This window comes from Mytilus californianus, unplaced genomic scaffold (genome assembly GCF_021869535.1).
Source record: "Mytilus californianus isolate M0D057914Y unplaced genomic scaffold, xbMytCali1.0.p SCAF_8, whole genome shotgun sequence".
Lineage (NCBI taxonomy): Eukaryota > Metazoa > Mollusca > Bivalvia > Mytilida > Mytilidae > Mytilus > Mytilus californianus.
This window is the reverse complement of record NW_026262734.1, coordinates 78,982,799-78,999,191: the sequence shown is the minus strand read 5'-3', so window position 1 is coordinate 78,999,191 and position 16,393 is coordinate 78,982,799. Positions and strand designations below refer to the sequence as shown.

Below are 16,393 nucleotides of genomic sequence, written 5' to 3'. Positions count from 1 at the left end.
TGAGATTTTAATTTTTGAGATATTGAGAAAAATCCTGTTTAATTCATATAAAAAATTTCAAAATGCGAGTTTAAATAATTGCGATTATAACCCTGTCGCATTTTTCGCAATAATAAAAACATCACAATAATTTCTGAATTTACAGTATATGTCACCGTACGGCCTTCAACAATGAGCAAAGTCAATACCACATAGTCCGCTATAAAAGGCCCCAAAATGACAAATGTATAACTATTCAAACGAGAAAACTAAAGGCCTGATTTATGTACAAAATAATGAACGAAAAACAAATATGATATACAGCAACAAAAGACAACCACTAAATTAGAGGCTCCTGATTTGGGACAGGCACATACAGAATGTGGCGGGGTTAAACCTGTTAGCGGGCTTCCAACCCTCCTCTAACCTGGACAGAGGTGCAACACAACACAAGAACTAACTGTACAAAACAATGAACAAATAACAAATCTGATATACAGAAACTCCAAAAACAACCACTGAATTACAGGTTCCTGACTAGTTGGCATTTTATTGTCATATATAAATACATGGATCATATACAATCTAAATTCAAGTCCGTTTACATGTATTAGATAATTTATTGTATGAAAATGTCAATTTGAAAATATTGTTATTAAATTATATAAGATTATTATGTTTTTAAACGTTTCTTGCAAGAAAAAAAAAACCAAGTTACTGGGAGCGACCAAATTGGTAAATAAAGTTTACTTTTATTAAGGAATTTAGTAAGAAATGCTTTAAATTCAGACTAGCACAACAGTCTGGCCAAGTTTAAACCATCACAAATGTCAACCATAGAACGATATTACACAATGCATCTTTACCATGCCATAGTTAGAGCTAAGTGAGAAAATGCATCTCATTGGAAAAACATCATTTCAACATTCTAATTCTGACTCCAATCAAGTGTAAACCTTTAGAGTATTTCAATGCACTACTTTCCATGGTAACATATAAACCTACAATCATTTCATCAATAACGTTGTTTTTTATTTACTTAAGTACCAACGTGGAAACTGACAACATTGGAAATGAACATCAAAGTGACATCTTCATTGAGAACTGTACAAAAGCCCTTTAACAAATGTCTTTTTCAAATTTCTTCTTTGTTAGATTATTGATTAAATCTTCTATCATATGTCTGTCATCGGGAGAAGCTATCATAGCATTATCTTATTAATTGAAGAATGTCGTAAAAAGATCAACTTCCGGCAATACAATGCTGTCTTCTTAACAAGATTTAAATAAGCAGTTATTTTTTTCAATGGCCAGGTTGATTAATTATGAAAAATAATCAATTATTAATTATATAAGACCTCATTTTAATTACAAATCAATATCAAATGGCGTAAGTAAATATTTGTAATAAGCGATCTGATTAATAAAATGGTAATCAACAATGTAATTTGAACGACAATTTGTATCTAAAAATCATCTCGTACAAAATGGCTATTGGATCCACTCAGTGTTGTTAGACATTTTATAGTGTCATTTATTTGTTCTGTCTATTTGTTGGTGTTGCTAAACACTGTTTGGTGATGGAATGCAGAAAAAAACTTGAGTTTAACAGTCTCGAAAGATCTCAGAACCAAACATAACATTGTGAGTAAAAAGGGTAATTTCTAAAAACTTTACGCCAATTGCTTTTTATTGACAGTTTCCTTTTGGTTATTTATCGCAACAAACCACACCTGGATGTAATCTATTACACAGAATCTGTAGTAAATATATCACCATGAATTTTTAACACACCCAGGGGTTCAAAATTGCTTTAAGCATTTGAAGGTCCAGGACCATTTGAAGATTCAAGTGAAAGGTCCTCCTTAAGAATATTAACAGTCCTATATAAAGCATTGATGAATGTAAAGAATGTATTGGTCCTTGACTTTTTAATTCAAAAAAGAAAAGTCCACTCCAAGAAAAGACAGGTCTCTAATCTCCGACCCACTAATTTGAACCCTGCAGGGAAAACAGTCATAAATTACAAATCCAAAGCACCAACTGCAATGACAGCCCTTGCCAAGACTTACAGACACTTTAAAGGGATACTTCAAATCAGTGAAAAGGGACTATTTTCACCTGAGGGCTAAGTTCAAATAGATGTGACTGTATTGGACAGTTGATCTTGGAGGCAATAACTGAACAGTTTTATTGTTGAAAATGACTGTAAGTCTGAACTTTTATGCTTAAATACAGGTTTCTTTTAGATGTAGCTATCATTTAACAAGTGTCCTAAAAATACAGACTTATCTTTGTGGAACAAGTACAGAAATTCAGGCTTGTACAGTCACCGATTTTTTTCTCCAAAATTGATCCTGCCAGACAGAGGTGCAGATTATAGAGTACGATAAGCAAGAAATAATAGAAAAATTTGATTTTACGAGTTTTTTTATGTTCTGCCATGTTTGTTATTGAAATTATAGAGTGCTCTCTTATCATTTTCAAAACTAATAATTTGCCTAATCCATATTCATCTGCAATTTTTATTCAATATCAAATATAAACTGATAAATTTTCAAAATTAAATGTTTCACTACAAATTTCTCGTTTGTTTTCACTGCATTGCATAAAATAAACTGGAAACTCTTTGAATTTAACAGAACGAAAAAAAAATAAGCATTATGTATAAGTTTCATAACATTTGGATGTTGCAAACTGAAGTTAGAGAACGGAAACTAATTTTGGGAGGTACGGTTGTACGGAGGGACGGATGTACAGACGGACAAGGGTAAAACTTAATGCCCCCTCTGCTACATAGGGGGCATAACAAACGAATCAGCTTATGCATAACGATGTATAAACTACAAAACATAATCGGTTATTCTTGTTCCGTTTTGGTGTTTCATACTGACACATGTGTTTTGTTTTAGTTTAAGATCCTTCAAACATTAATGTGATAGATATGTTTAATATTATCTTATGTTTTACTTTCAAATCATATTCTAAGTGATATCTATTAAGTACAGATTTTCTGTACACTCTCACCTTATTTATTTTCATTTACACGTGCTATTAAAACTTCCAGTTTAAACATACACAAGTTTCTCCATTGTTTTTTTTTTTTTTGTGACTTTACTTATTTTAACACTCGTGAAGTGTTCTAGAATCATTTACAAGCATTTACAACTTCTATTCGAAGATGGAAAACAGGTTTTTCCATGAAAATACTACAACTGATTACACACGATTTGAAATTATTTGTGTTTCAGTAGACGTTTTGAACAGTTACAAAAAGTTTTTTTACCTGAATTCTCATGGCAAGAAGGGGTGTGAACAATTTACAAGTGCGAAATATATAAGGCCGATTACGGTAACCTCTACCAGTTCTTTTATGTTGAGCAAATGAAATTAACCTGTGCAACCAAGATGAAGTTGCTTAGGTAGAGATTACCATATTGGACAAGTGACCATTGTGGCCTGGTGGACATAGATTTTACCTGACAATTTAGTGACTGTCCACTAGCTAGAAAATAGACAAAGACATGTCAAAATGGGGAGGGAGCAATTCAGGAGGAATTCTTGCAAAGTACCATATCTTGTCTTCACATCTATATACATGTAGTAATTCACATCTATATACATGTAGTAGTTCACCTCTATATACATGTAGTAGTTCACATCTATGTACATGTAGTAATTCACATCTATATACATGTAGTAGTTCACATCTATATACATGTAGTAATTCACATCTATACACATGTAGTAATTCACATCTATACACATGTAGTAATTCACATCTATATACATGTAGTAATTCACATCTATATACATGTAGTAATTCACATCTATATACATGTAGTAATTCACATCTATATACATGTAGTAATTCACATCTATATACATGTAGTACTTCACATCTATATACATGTAGTACTTCACATCTATATACATGTAGTAATTCACATCTATATACATGTAGTAATTCACATCTATATACATGTAGTAATTCACATCTGTATACATGTAGTAATTCCTAACAAAAGTAAAAGATATTGGGAGTTAGAAATAAGTAAAGTTTAGCATCCATAATTAAGAATTAGGCTGAATATGATTTTCATGTTTAAATTCAAATTAAATGAAAGCAAAAACTAAACTTTTGGGATCCTATCTGTAAATACAAATGGAGTTTACCCACTATCATATTAATATAGACATAACAGATACATAATAAATCTAAATATTTTAAAACAGTGGAGACAAACTATTTGATTATTTCAATGTTTACATAAATATTTAACGTAATTTATTTTCACAACCCTAACAACAATTTAAAAATCAAACATTTACAATTTAGGCCATGGTAAACATTTGTTTACATATCTAGAGGAACATTTACATATCCTTGTTTAAATTTCTGAACTTTTATACGTCAAATTTTCACTAGAGTATAAATAAGTGTTTAATGATCCTTTAAATATGGTTATTTAAATCTTTTTAAATATATTTCAATAATGGATAGTCTTTAATCATCCCCAAGGAGTAATTTAGCTATTTAAACATGGTTATTTAGCCAAACTGTATAAAGACTTGGTTATCATGCATATATATGACAATCCTGATTTGTTTACTAAGGCACCAATCACTGCAATGCAAGTGATATATATCTAACTTTCTTTCTGCAAGCACAAAAAAACCTTCTTCAGCAGCTGCCTGCATAAAGGTATCTTTTTTCCTTCAAAATTTCAATATGAAAAATATTGAGACCTTTTTTTTTACCGTATGATGAAAACAATATTCCCAAAAGTTTTGGACCATACCATAATTTGTTTAAAAAAAAAACAACAACAGGTACTGATTAATTATGAATTCGGTATAAAGGTTAGACAAAAAAGATTTCTACCGATCTGCTATGGTATGAAGTCTTATAATAGTGTCTATAAATTGCCAGATTTTAGCATGAGTAAAATACAAAGGATGCCACTAATGGAGCTGCGGATTCATAATTTATAATTATTTAGGGGTACTAATTCTCATGGATTCTGAAGGTAGAGATGAACTATTAAATTAAGTATTTAACAACATGCAAATTTCCTATAGGCTTGCAAGGAGAATTTGTTTAAACGAAACTACAAAACCAAGTGTGCAGGAATTAAAAAATTTCCTGAATTTATGAAAATAAATAAATCCACAGTACAGATATATTGGATGTACACCATGGAAATTTCTCATCAGTAAGCTTAAGTACACCATAGAAATTTCTCATAAGTAAGTACACCATGGAAATTTCTTATCAGTAAGCTTAAGTACACCATGGAAATTTCTCATAAGTAAGTACACCATGGAAATTTCTCATAAGCAAGTACACCATGAAAATTTCTCATAAGTTAGTACACCATGGAAATTTCTCGTAAGTAAGTACATCATGGAAATTTCTCATAAGTAAGTACACCATGAAAATTTCTCATAAGTAAGTACACCATGGAAATTTCTCATATGAAAGTACACCATGGAAATTTCTCATAAGTAAGTACACTATGGAAATTTATCATGAGTAATTCTAAATGAAGGCCAACTTAGAAGGAATACTGTTATCAATATCTATTTTGTATTTGCCAAGTGGCAAAACACTTGAATGCAGTTTCTTAATGTTCGAAACGTAAACAGCATGAAAAATTCTATTGATTTGGATACTTATCAAATTATATGCAAATCTTATGTTTATTCCATTTATTACAACTTTATCTGTTTGGAAAAGTTACACACAAACAAGTTTTATAGGTAATGAGCAAATTTTATGCAAACATTGTTCATTTTCCTTTCCTCCTGATAAGATTAAAGTTTGCCTCTAAACATGCAAAAAAACAAAAATCTTTAAAAGCACAGAATAAAAATCAGTGTCAGTTAAATAGACATAAGAATTCCATTATTTGTTTGTGTCATCAGGTTGCTGTCTCGTTGACATATACACCAAATCTTTAATTGATATTGACCAATGAAATCAGAAATGTGAACCACTGTCCTAAGTTAGGGGTAGGGTTAGGCTCCAGCAAACATGTTAACCCCCGCCAAATTCTGTATGTGCCTGTCCAGGGTCAGGAGCCTGTAATTCAGTGGTTGTCATTTGTTGCTGTATATCATATTTGTTTTTCGCTTATTCCCCATTTTGTACTTATGTCAGGCCATTAGTTTTCGTGTTTGAATTGTTTTACAATTGTCAGTTTGGGGCATTTTATAGCTTACTTTGCAGTATAGGTTTTGTTCATTGTTGAGAGCCTTACGGTAAAGTTGTTTTAACTTCTATTGTCATTTGGTCTTTAGTGGAGAGTTGTCTCATTGACAATTATACCACATCTACTTTTTTCATAAACAATGATTTAACTTGACATGGCCTAACTGTCACTTATATTATTACAGCACAGTTAGAATTTAAATATTTAGAAAGTAGTTAAATTAATGAAAAGTTTTTCTGCTTTAATGTATGTAAAAAGATTTTGGTAAACGTCAATAAATCTTTTAAAATCTACCAAGTATTTGCATAATGGATTTTTCATGTTACAGGGTGACAATTAAATATCTAAATAAAAGACATTTACCTGGCAAAATTTGCTTATTAAATTTTCAACATGTACCTAATTCAACCTTTTGAAGATTTATAGATGTCTCGTCCAAATAAGCTCAATGGACGTATAGAAAATCCAACAAAACTTTATAAATTGTATTCAGTCAATTGGAGAGTAAATACGTTAGGTAAAGGTATAAAGTTCTGTTAATTAAGATTCATTATGTGGTATTTAATACTGTTGTCAATGGTACCAAAATCTTTGAATGCTAGCGACGGAAAAGTCTACATAAGGTAATCTTAACAGAACCAGTAACCTGAGTTCCTCAATATTCAGTTTTCTGTGCAATGTTTTGTCAACCTTTTTACTATGAAGTGTTTTGTAGACAGTTTTCTGTCTTTTTGTCATTTTTCAGTTTAGTGATGATGCTGACTGTCATTATTGGACTTATCATGGTATCTTTCTCCCTCTTGTTTTAAATACATTATTTTTTCACTGCATAACACATCTTTCAAAATTTTAGATAAAGCCATTACAGAGAAGTTTGGAAAAAAAATTCAGCTTACAGGGTAACTTTACCCTGACCCTGACTGACCACACTGTTTCATTCACAAATTGCAAAGAACAAAAATTACCTGTTATACTTTTAAATTGCCATATTAACCTGGGACAAAAATAAGATTGATCTGCACTTTTTCATTAGTTTAGACTAGCAATGAATATCTAGTTAGACTAACTGAAATGAACTTCTTTGACTGTACATTCAACAATTATTGTGTATAATGCATCTGGGTGAGTATTCTGATATTTGATGCATATACATGGCTATTCCATTAAAATGTATGTGGGAGGGTAGGAAGGAACCATTTTTTAGATAATTTTGCATAATGGTAATAGACGCATACTGAAAAAAGACCCATGACCCACGTGCACATTCAATAATTAAACTTCCATTCCTACCCTTCCACATACATTTTAATGGAATAGCCCTCACTTAAAATTGAGAATGGAAATGGGGAATGTATCAAAGAGACAACAACCCGACCAACTTAACATATTGTCCTGAAATCACAATAATTTTTAATCTTGCATTTCAGTCCACTCTTCAAAAATAACCATTAATAAATGCATGCAATAATTTCTGAATTAACAGTTCTTTCATGAGGGGGTGGACTGGGGGGTACCCTTCTCCCACCTCCTGCCCCCTATCTCCCACCTCCCACTTTAAGAATCTTTTTTTCTCTCCCACCTATTTTTTGTCTCCCACCTCCCTTCTCCCCCACCTCCCACCTCCCTCAAAAGCTGTCCACCCCTCTTTCATAGCCTTTCATTTTAAATAATATATTTACATGCCAACGATTTACACACCAATATTTGTGAATAAAGTTGAGCGAAGGCATGTTTCTTCCCCCTTTTTACAATACAACATAGATCAACCATTATACCTGTCCATAAAGACCATCTCAAATGTTCTTTATGAACAGGTCAGATATATCAATCTTTAAAAAATAATAAAAAAAACCTACCCTTGACTTTGTTTTTAAAGTAACTGCAGTTGTTGGTCTGCTGTCAAATGTTGACCTTCCACTTTTTGGCCTATATTTCAGACTAGCTGCAGTCTCTGGACGGTCTTCTTCTGTAACCCTGATTTTTCCGCTAGTTGTTCTTGGTCTGTTTACTGCTTCAAATGCAGCAAGTTCTTCTTCTGTTTCTTCTGTGATGATAGGAATTTCTTCATCATCGTCAATATCAAATGCATCTTGCTGGATTTCAACTTTCTGTTGACGTTTGGCTTTTCGACTGCAAGGTGCTTCTGAAGTATCCATTTTATTTATCATATTTAATAATGCCATTTTTTAAATTTCAATACTTCAATCTCAATTAAAATTTCACTCATTTAATATCAATTTTTTTTTTTACCAATTTAAAAATTTCTAATTGCAATTTATAACACATAAATGAATAAATTATCCAATCTCTCAGCAATTCTAAGTTTTCTCACAATATTCCTATTCTATATAACATAAAACGAACAATTTCACTAACTATAGCTCTATTCAACTATATACATTTTCACAAAGGAAAAAATCAAAAGTGAAAACGTTTTACTGTATATGTATTTCTCAATATCCATTCGATAGAAACTAAACTCAAATACATCAATATTTCGTGCTTCAGAAAAGATTTAAATCGTGTACTTCACACAAAATCTGAGAAATCCAATTATATACTAAAGTATAACTTCTTATTCGCATGAATAATAGATGACTCCTTAGGAAGATTTTTCATCCAACCATTTAGACCAAACAGTTGGGTCTTTTTCCAATACCTATACACATTAACTTCATCAATATATATGTGTCAAACAACATTTTCTATTTGATGTTGTTCAACTTTTGTTTATCGTAATATACGGAAAATTGATCTCGACAGTACAGATCAAACTTAGATCTTTAAACTGACAGATGATTAGAGGAAAAAATCTCACTTATTTAAATCAGCAGACTACATATTATGGCAGTAATTCAGAAAAATAACTGTTCCACAAAAATTCTTTTATTATGCGGGAAATTTTCAAATTATATTTTCTTTTTAATATTTTTAATTATCAATTAAAAAAATAGCCCAGTAGAATTCATGCAAACAAATTAAAACTAATGGATCTACTTTGAAAGAAAAATTGTTATTTTGACTATTAAAACAAATTTGCAAACAATTTAAAAAATAAGCAGTTGAAATAACTTTGTTAAGGTTTTAAAGAAATTTCAAACAGAGAGATAATATAAACAAATTAGATCTTTAATGCAATAATTGGTGAGCCTTGAGGGAATGATATTTAAAAGGGCAAACCTATCTATTTAAACAATCAGAAAAAGGTTATGACCTCCACAGTTTGACAGTGTGTATTCATTTAAGGCTACAACAAAAAATATTTTGTTGGGCTATTATTTTGTAAGAGTTCAAAAGTTTTTAATTTTTCACATTTTTTTTGTTAACCATGTCATTGTCATGAATGTGTTTAAATTATCGTAAGTTTCAACTGCACTGTCTCAATTGTCATAATTTATCGATTGGATTGATTGATTGGCATTTAACACCACTTTCAGCACTACTGTGTGATTTTGTGTCAGTCAGTTTTTATTGGTGGAGGAAGCCAGGGTGCATACATATAAATATAAATTTAAAAACATGACCATAGGCTACTTTATTAAATTAAATGCTTTGCTGCAGATCCAGAATTTAGTAAAGGTGTGTGAAAAGGGGGGGGGGATCCTCACAGAATTCACAGAATTTTTGCAACTGGAGCAAATCAGGACACGACTTCTTCTGGACTTTTCAGTTCATTTTAATTGTAGGTTTCTAAAACAACCAAACAAATATTATTTAGCTATGGCCTTAATGAATTGTTAGCAGACAAAAAAAATACGTTTTCTATATATGTCATTTGCTGACATATGGAAATTTCATAGCAGTCCTAGTACATATCCAAATTATTCCATGTCATGTAGTCTTTGATGTCTCTGGGAAGTGATTTTCATACTGGTAGTTTGTTCTGATGTTGTGCTGTTAAGCCATTGTCCCAGTTTAAGTGGAGGGTTAAATGCTCACAATGTAAAACTAAAACTCTGAAGAGCCTGTCTTGCTCACCTGCATCTACAACAATGGCCACTTTATGGTAAAAATCGACATTAACAGGCAATAACTCTATAAAGAGTGAACTTACAATTTCATTCATGTTGACATATTTGTAGATCTTCTCCTGCTGATCATTTTCGCTATTTAGATTTTTATCTATATTTTATAGTTTTCAAGATAAAAGCAAAAACAGAAAAAGTTGGTAAAAATCTTCATTTAAGGGCAATTTCTGCTATAAAGAGTTGACCAACATCTACAGCAATATCAACTTATTTATAGATCTTGCCATCATTGTTATTTTTCTTTTTAAAGTTTCTGTTGATCTATTTAAGTTTTTAAAATAATAGGCAAACATGAGAAAAATTTGTAAAATTTCATCCTTTAAATGGCAATAACTCATTTAGGAAGTCATCTGAAAGTTTTGATTTAAATAAAAAATAGGTAGAACTCATCATACTTAACAGTTTAGCTCCAACAGCTCCATCTTTCGTGGTTTTCAAGATAATAGATAAAACTTGCATTTTACCCCTATGTTTTATTTTTAGCCATGTCAGCCATGTTGGTTGGCAGGTGGGGTCATTTGACAAAAGGTTTAAACTAGATACCATGATGATGATTGTGACCTAGTTTGGTTCCAATTGGCCCAGTAGTTTCTGAGGAGAAGATCTTTGTAAAAGTTAACAGACAATAACAACCATGACAGATGACTACAGGCGACGGATGCTAAATGATATGAAAAGCTCACACTGCCCCTTTAAAATAAATAAATAAATAAATAAATAAATAAATAAATAAATAAATAAATAAATAAATAAATAAATAAATAAATAAATAAATAAATAAATAAATAAATAAATAAATAAATAAATAAATAAAAAAAAAAATAAATAAATAAATAAAATAAGCTTTATTTAGAGTCGGCATGGTATACAAATAAGGACATAACATAAGCTCTAATGAGTTTTTAACCAACATGGAGCTTTGGACCATGTATGCTAATAAGGAGATGTGGTATGATTGCCAATGGGACGACTTTCCACCAAAGATCACATGACTTCCATAAAATGTAGATGCTAAAGGTCAACATATGGCCTTCAAAAATGAGCAAAACCCATACATACAGTCTGCATGTCTCATGCCAGTAATTCAGTGGTTGTTGTTGTGAACTTGTCTGTGATATTTGTTTTTCATTTATTATTTTGTTATATATCAGGCCCATGGTTTTCTTGTTTGAATTGTTTCACAGTTTTTCATGTTGGGGACTTTTAAAGCTGACTATATGATTTGGAATCTGATTGATAGCTGTCTCAATAGCAATTAATTTGGAATAGCATATTATACCTTTACATGCATATCAAATTTCATTGCAATACTTTTCAGAAATATGTTTTTCAAAAGCTTTGGGTCCAAACATATATTAATACATGTACAAATATATAGTGTCTGTTGATTGGTAACATCATAATTTGTTTTGGCTGTTTCAGTATACTTCCATGTCATAGGAAGTAATAAATAAACTCAGAATCCTATATAAAGCAGACTAAAAATTACAAATTAGTTGAAAATCCAATTTCTGTATTAACAAGAATGTGTCCTTGGAACATGGATGCCCCACTCGCACTATCATTTTCTATGTTCAGTGGACTGTGAAATTGGGGTCAAAACTCTAATTTGGCATTAAAATTAGAAAGATCATATCATAGGGAACATGTCTACTAAGTTTCAAGTTGATCAAAAACTACCTTGACCAAAAACTTTAACCAGAAGCGGGACAGATGGACGGACGGACGGATGCACAGACCGAAAAACATAATGACCCTAGGTAGGGCATAAAAATTTGATTCATAAAATATGCACAGCAAGGAAGTACTTTCTTTACACAAATTGAAAATTGCTGGTGGTACTATTGATTGTCAACTCAGTTTCAAATTGGAACATTTGAAGAAAATGAATAGAAAATTTTTTAAATTGTGAATGATAAAAATCTTTTAAAACAAGGAATACAAGTCCCTTTTTTTCTTTGTGTTTCTTTCTTTATTTGCTTGTATTAAGAAAATATGCGAAAATTGCTAATATTAAAATAAATAAAAAATAATCAAGTGAAAACCTCAAATTTCGAAGTATTCTTCATCTTCAAGCAGGTTTCTAGCTGGTATATATATAATTACAAATGTATATTTTGCACCAGAAAAAGAAAGATAACTCTTGTTAAATTTTGTACAATTTATTGTAATTGAATTATATGTTTCTACAGTGATATATATTGAATGGTTTTCTATTTGCAGTAGGCTGGAAACTTGATATGTTATATTAATTATACGACTCTCAAGAACTTCATGCAACTATCTTCAAATCAGTTACTTCAGAAAATTTAAAAGAAGTTATTAGAATTACAAATGGTGAATCCATGAAATTTTTTTCACAAAAACATGTGTACAAAGAGGCAAGACATATCTTTGTGTCAATTGTTTATACCACTGTTAAATTTCTTTATTGTTTTTGGCAAATTAAATGCAGAAATGTTTAGACATTAAAACAAAGAGAAATTTGCTATTTTTTTCCAGCAAAATGTCTTCAACAGAGAGACATGTAGCACTGAACATGCTAAATAACATTTTAATATGGAATTTATGTACACAAATTTAAAATTGTTGAAAAAAAATATATGATATATTACTCTTTAATATTCAATTTCTAGTAGTATTTGTCTTTAAGATCTTAAAACAGTGATAAAGGGATATAACTCTAAAGTACTAAACATTTTCTAGTTACTTGTAAACTTGTACCTGTACCTGTTGTACACATTATATCCGATGGCATTAAAACACAACATATTATTATTTCTTTTTAAAAACAATTTAAGATGAAGAAGTCAAAGATTACCATCAATATTGGTGGGATGTAAAAGTGTTTAATTATAGACTACCTAATCCAGGGCTTCCAAAATTATTTTTAGCCAACCGGACATTTTATATATTATCCCAATTTTAATTCCTTAAGACAAAATAAACAAAAGGCAATTATGGTAATCAGTTGCCGAGTTGGCCATCCCAATGATTGACATTAAAAAAAAACAATATTAAACTTTCTTTGATTCAAATTCGAAGTTCTGACGTAAACTGTTAAATTGGCAGTGCATCATTCGAAGTGTGCAACATCAGCGTACTTATATCTGCCTTAGACTCTTTATTTGTGCAAAATAACGATGTCAAAAACTTTACTTTCGTTTTTAAATCTAATACCGGATGTTATCTTGACAATGGTAAAACAGGGACCAGAGACGGATACGTAAATTCCGTGTATGTTTGCTGAATGAGTGTAAGTAGCTCTTTCTGCGTTATTTCTTCAAGAAAATATTCGAAATTAACGTGAGATAAAGGTATCAATGACAATTTAAGCATTTTTTGAAGAAATTAGGATGTATAATTAAATTTCACACCTGCGCACAAGTGTACTAGTTACATGTCTCTGGTTCAAACAACGTGGTTATGATGATTTTTCATTTTCACCTTTTTAATTTTTCATCAAATCATATTTGCAAACATATTTCTGTTAATTTAAATCTTTTTGACTAAATAAATTAGATGCAAACGTTGAAATGTAAGAAAATAACTTTGAATAGACCGATCAATGTCCGGTTCAAAAAAGTTTACCTGTCACCTGAACAGGTAAATTTCAGCTGTTCAACAACTAATTAGCCTTGATTAAAATGAGATGTTAATAAAGTAGGGGTTGTTTTGATAGTACTTAATGATCATGTCACTTTTATGACCGGAAATGTGTGGCTGTTAAAGGCAAAAGGTTGGGTCAAAAAGATCGCGAATTATGTTAAAATGACCGTCTCTTGAGAAAGCCTTGAAAACTAAAAAGTAGATGACCGTTTCATGCTTTGCCCAGCCGGACTTTTACCGGACATTATACAAATGTCCAGAATATATGACCGTTTTGGAAGCTTTGACCTAATCTCGAATTTGCATCTTTGCATTTTTTTTCTTTTTTAAATAAATCATGGAAGAATCTTAAAAATGTTGCAATTCCTGTTTTCTATGTCATGACGTTCCAAAATCCATTTTTCCTCACATATTTAGTTGAAATGAATCTTTGGTTATTTAGGTAATGCAATAAGTTGTGTTTCTATTGGTTTTTTATCATATTCAAAATGAGGATTAATATAATAAAATACCTGTTTTTGCCAATGACAAGCCCCTTTGCAAAGTTGTCACAAAGTTTTTTATAATGAACAGACATTCAACAGGTTCTTTTTTCGTGACTTTGCAGTTTTCATTTTCTCCGTCTTGATGATTCTGTCTTCTGTTTGGTAAATCAAAAATGTCCCTGGCTTCGGTCTATTTTAGCCAAAGAGTTAACTTATTTTCTAACAGTTTACTTCCATTAAAATTTTGATCATGATAATCATTCCCAGCTATCATCTCTATGTTCTCTTTCTATCTGCTTCTAATATTAATGTAATTGTTCTTGTGTGTCCTGAAATTTATCCAAACATGGAAACTATTAAAATGTTAACATTGTTACATACTATTTTTCGCATAATTATCATGATTATTTAACTACTGTGGATTCATTTATTTTCGTGGTTACCAATTTTCATGGATTAAGGAAAACTAATATGTTCGTGGATATTTAATTTCGTGGTTTTGCCGGCGTCTCCATACACGCCTATAAAAAAAATGTTATTCGTTGAACATTTAATTTCGCGGTTTACCTGTTCCCACCATATCCACGAAAATTGGTATCAAACGAATAATAATGAATCCACAGGATTTGTACCCTCAGGGCTCCAGGGTGTCTCTTCCTATATAAAGATATACACAGACTGCCGCTGGTATGGGTAACTTTTTTGTAATGTCAAATATATCAATGGGGTGCAATTTCACAGAGTTGATATATTACCGTCAATTGGGTTATTTTGGTTGCAGTTTTATTTTGGTTTATTTGGTGCCTCCAATGAAAGTGCCAAAATTAAACACACGAAAATAAAGCAAAACACTAAAAATCATGAAAATTGAAACGCCAAAATCACAGACCGGTACGAAAGTATCTTTATGTTAATTTTGTGGAAAATATCTTATGCTATTATATCTTCCGTATATTTTCTATATTCTACACATAACCAAATCTGATTATAATTTGATAACAATATATAATTTTTTACTTAATTCTCAATTTTCTGAAATTGTTAAGAAAACACAACATGAATTTGTATTCACACATGTCATAAATATGCTAGGCTATTGCTGATTAGACGCCGTTTTTGGTAATGAGAATATCTAAACCAGGGCTTCCAAAATTATTTTTAGCCAGCCGGACATTTTATTTATTATCCCGATTTTAATCCCTTAAGACTAAATAAACAAAAGGCAATTATGGTAATCAGTTGCCGAGTTGGCCATTCCAATGATTGACATTAAAAAAAACAATATTAAATTTTCTTTGATTCAAATTCGAAGTTCTGACGTAAACTGGTAGTCCATCATTCGAAGTGTGCAACATCAGCGTACTTATATCTGCCTTAGACTCTTTATTTGTGCAAAATAATGTTGTCAAAAACTTTACTTTCGTTTTTATACCGGATGTTATCTTGACAATGGTAAAACATGGACCAGAAACGGATACGTAAATTCCGTGTACGTTTGCAAAGCGTGAATGAGTGGAAGTAGCTCTTTCTACGTTATTTTTTCTAGAAAATATTCGAAATTAACGTGAGATAAAGGTATCAATGACAATTTAAGCATTTTTTGAAGAAATTAGGATGCATAATTACATTTCACACCTGCGCACATGTGTACTAGTTCAAACAGAGACATGTCTCTAGGTTCAAACAACGTGGTTATGATGATTTTTCATTTTCACCTTTCTAATTTTTTCATCAAATCATATTTGTAAACGTATTTCTGATAATTTAAATCTTTTTGACTATATTAATTAGATGCAAACCGCTGAAATGTAAGAAAATAACTTTGAATAGACCGATCAATGTCCGGTTCAAAATAGTTTACCTGTCACCTGAACAGGTAAATTTCAGCTGTTTGACAACGAATTAGCCTTGATTAAAATGAGAAGGTATTAAAGTAGGGGTTGATTTGATAGTACTTAATGATCATGTCACTTTTATGACCGGAAATGTGTGGCTGTTAAAGGCAAAACATTGGGTCAAAAAGATCGCGAATTATGTTAAAATGACCGTCTCTTAAAGCCTTGAAAACTAAAAAGTA

At 31.0% G+C, this 16,393-nt stretch overlaps 1 protein-coding gene across 2 annotated transcripts in view; it reads right to left on the bottom strand.

The window, feature by feature from the left end:
- Positions 1 to 8,968, bottom strand: part of LOC127712759 (leucine-rich repeat-containing protein 74B-like) — a 65,971-nt gene extending 57,003 nt beyond the window's left edge. The window contains exon 1 of one of the 2 annotated variants that reach the window (XM_052219372.1): positions 8,051 to 8,968. In XM_052219372.1, the coding sequence (XP_052075332.1) occupies positions 8,051 to 8,377 (327 nt within the window). In that variant the 5' untranslated portion in view covers positions 8,378 to 8,968. The remainder of the gene's footprint in view (positions 1 to 8,050) is intronic. The other variant, XM_052219373.1, reaches the window with a different exon arrangement.
- Between the last annotated feature and the right edge of the window lie 7,425 nt (positions 8,969 to 16,393).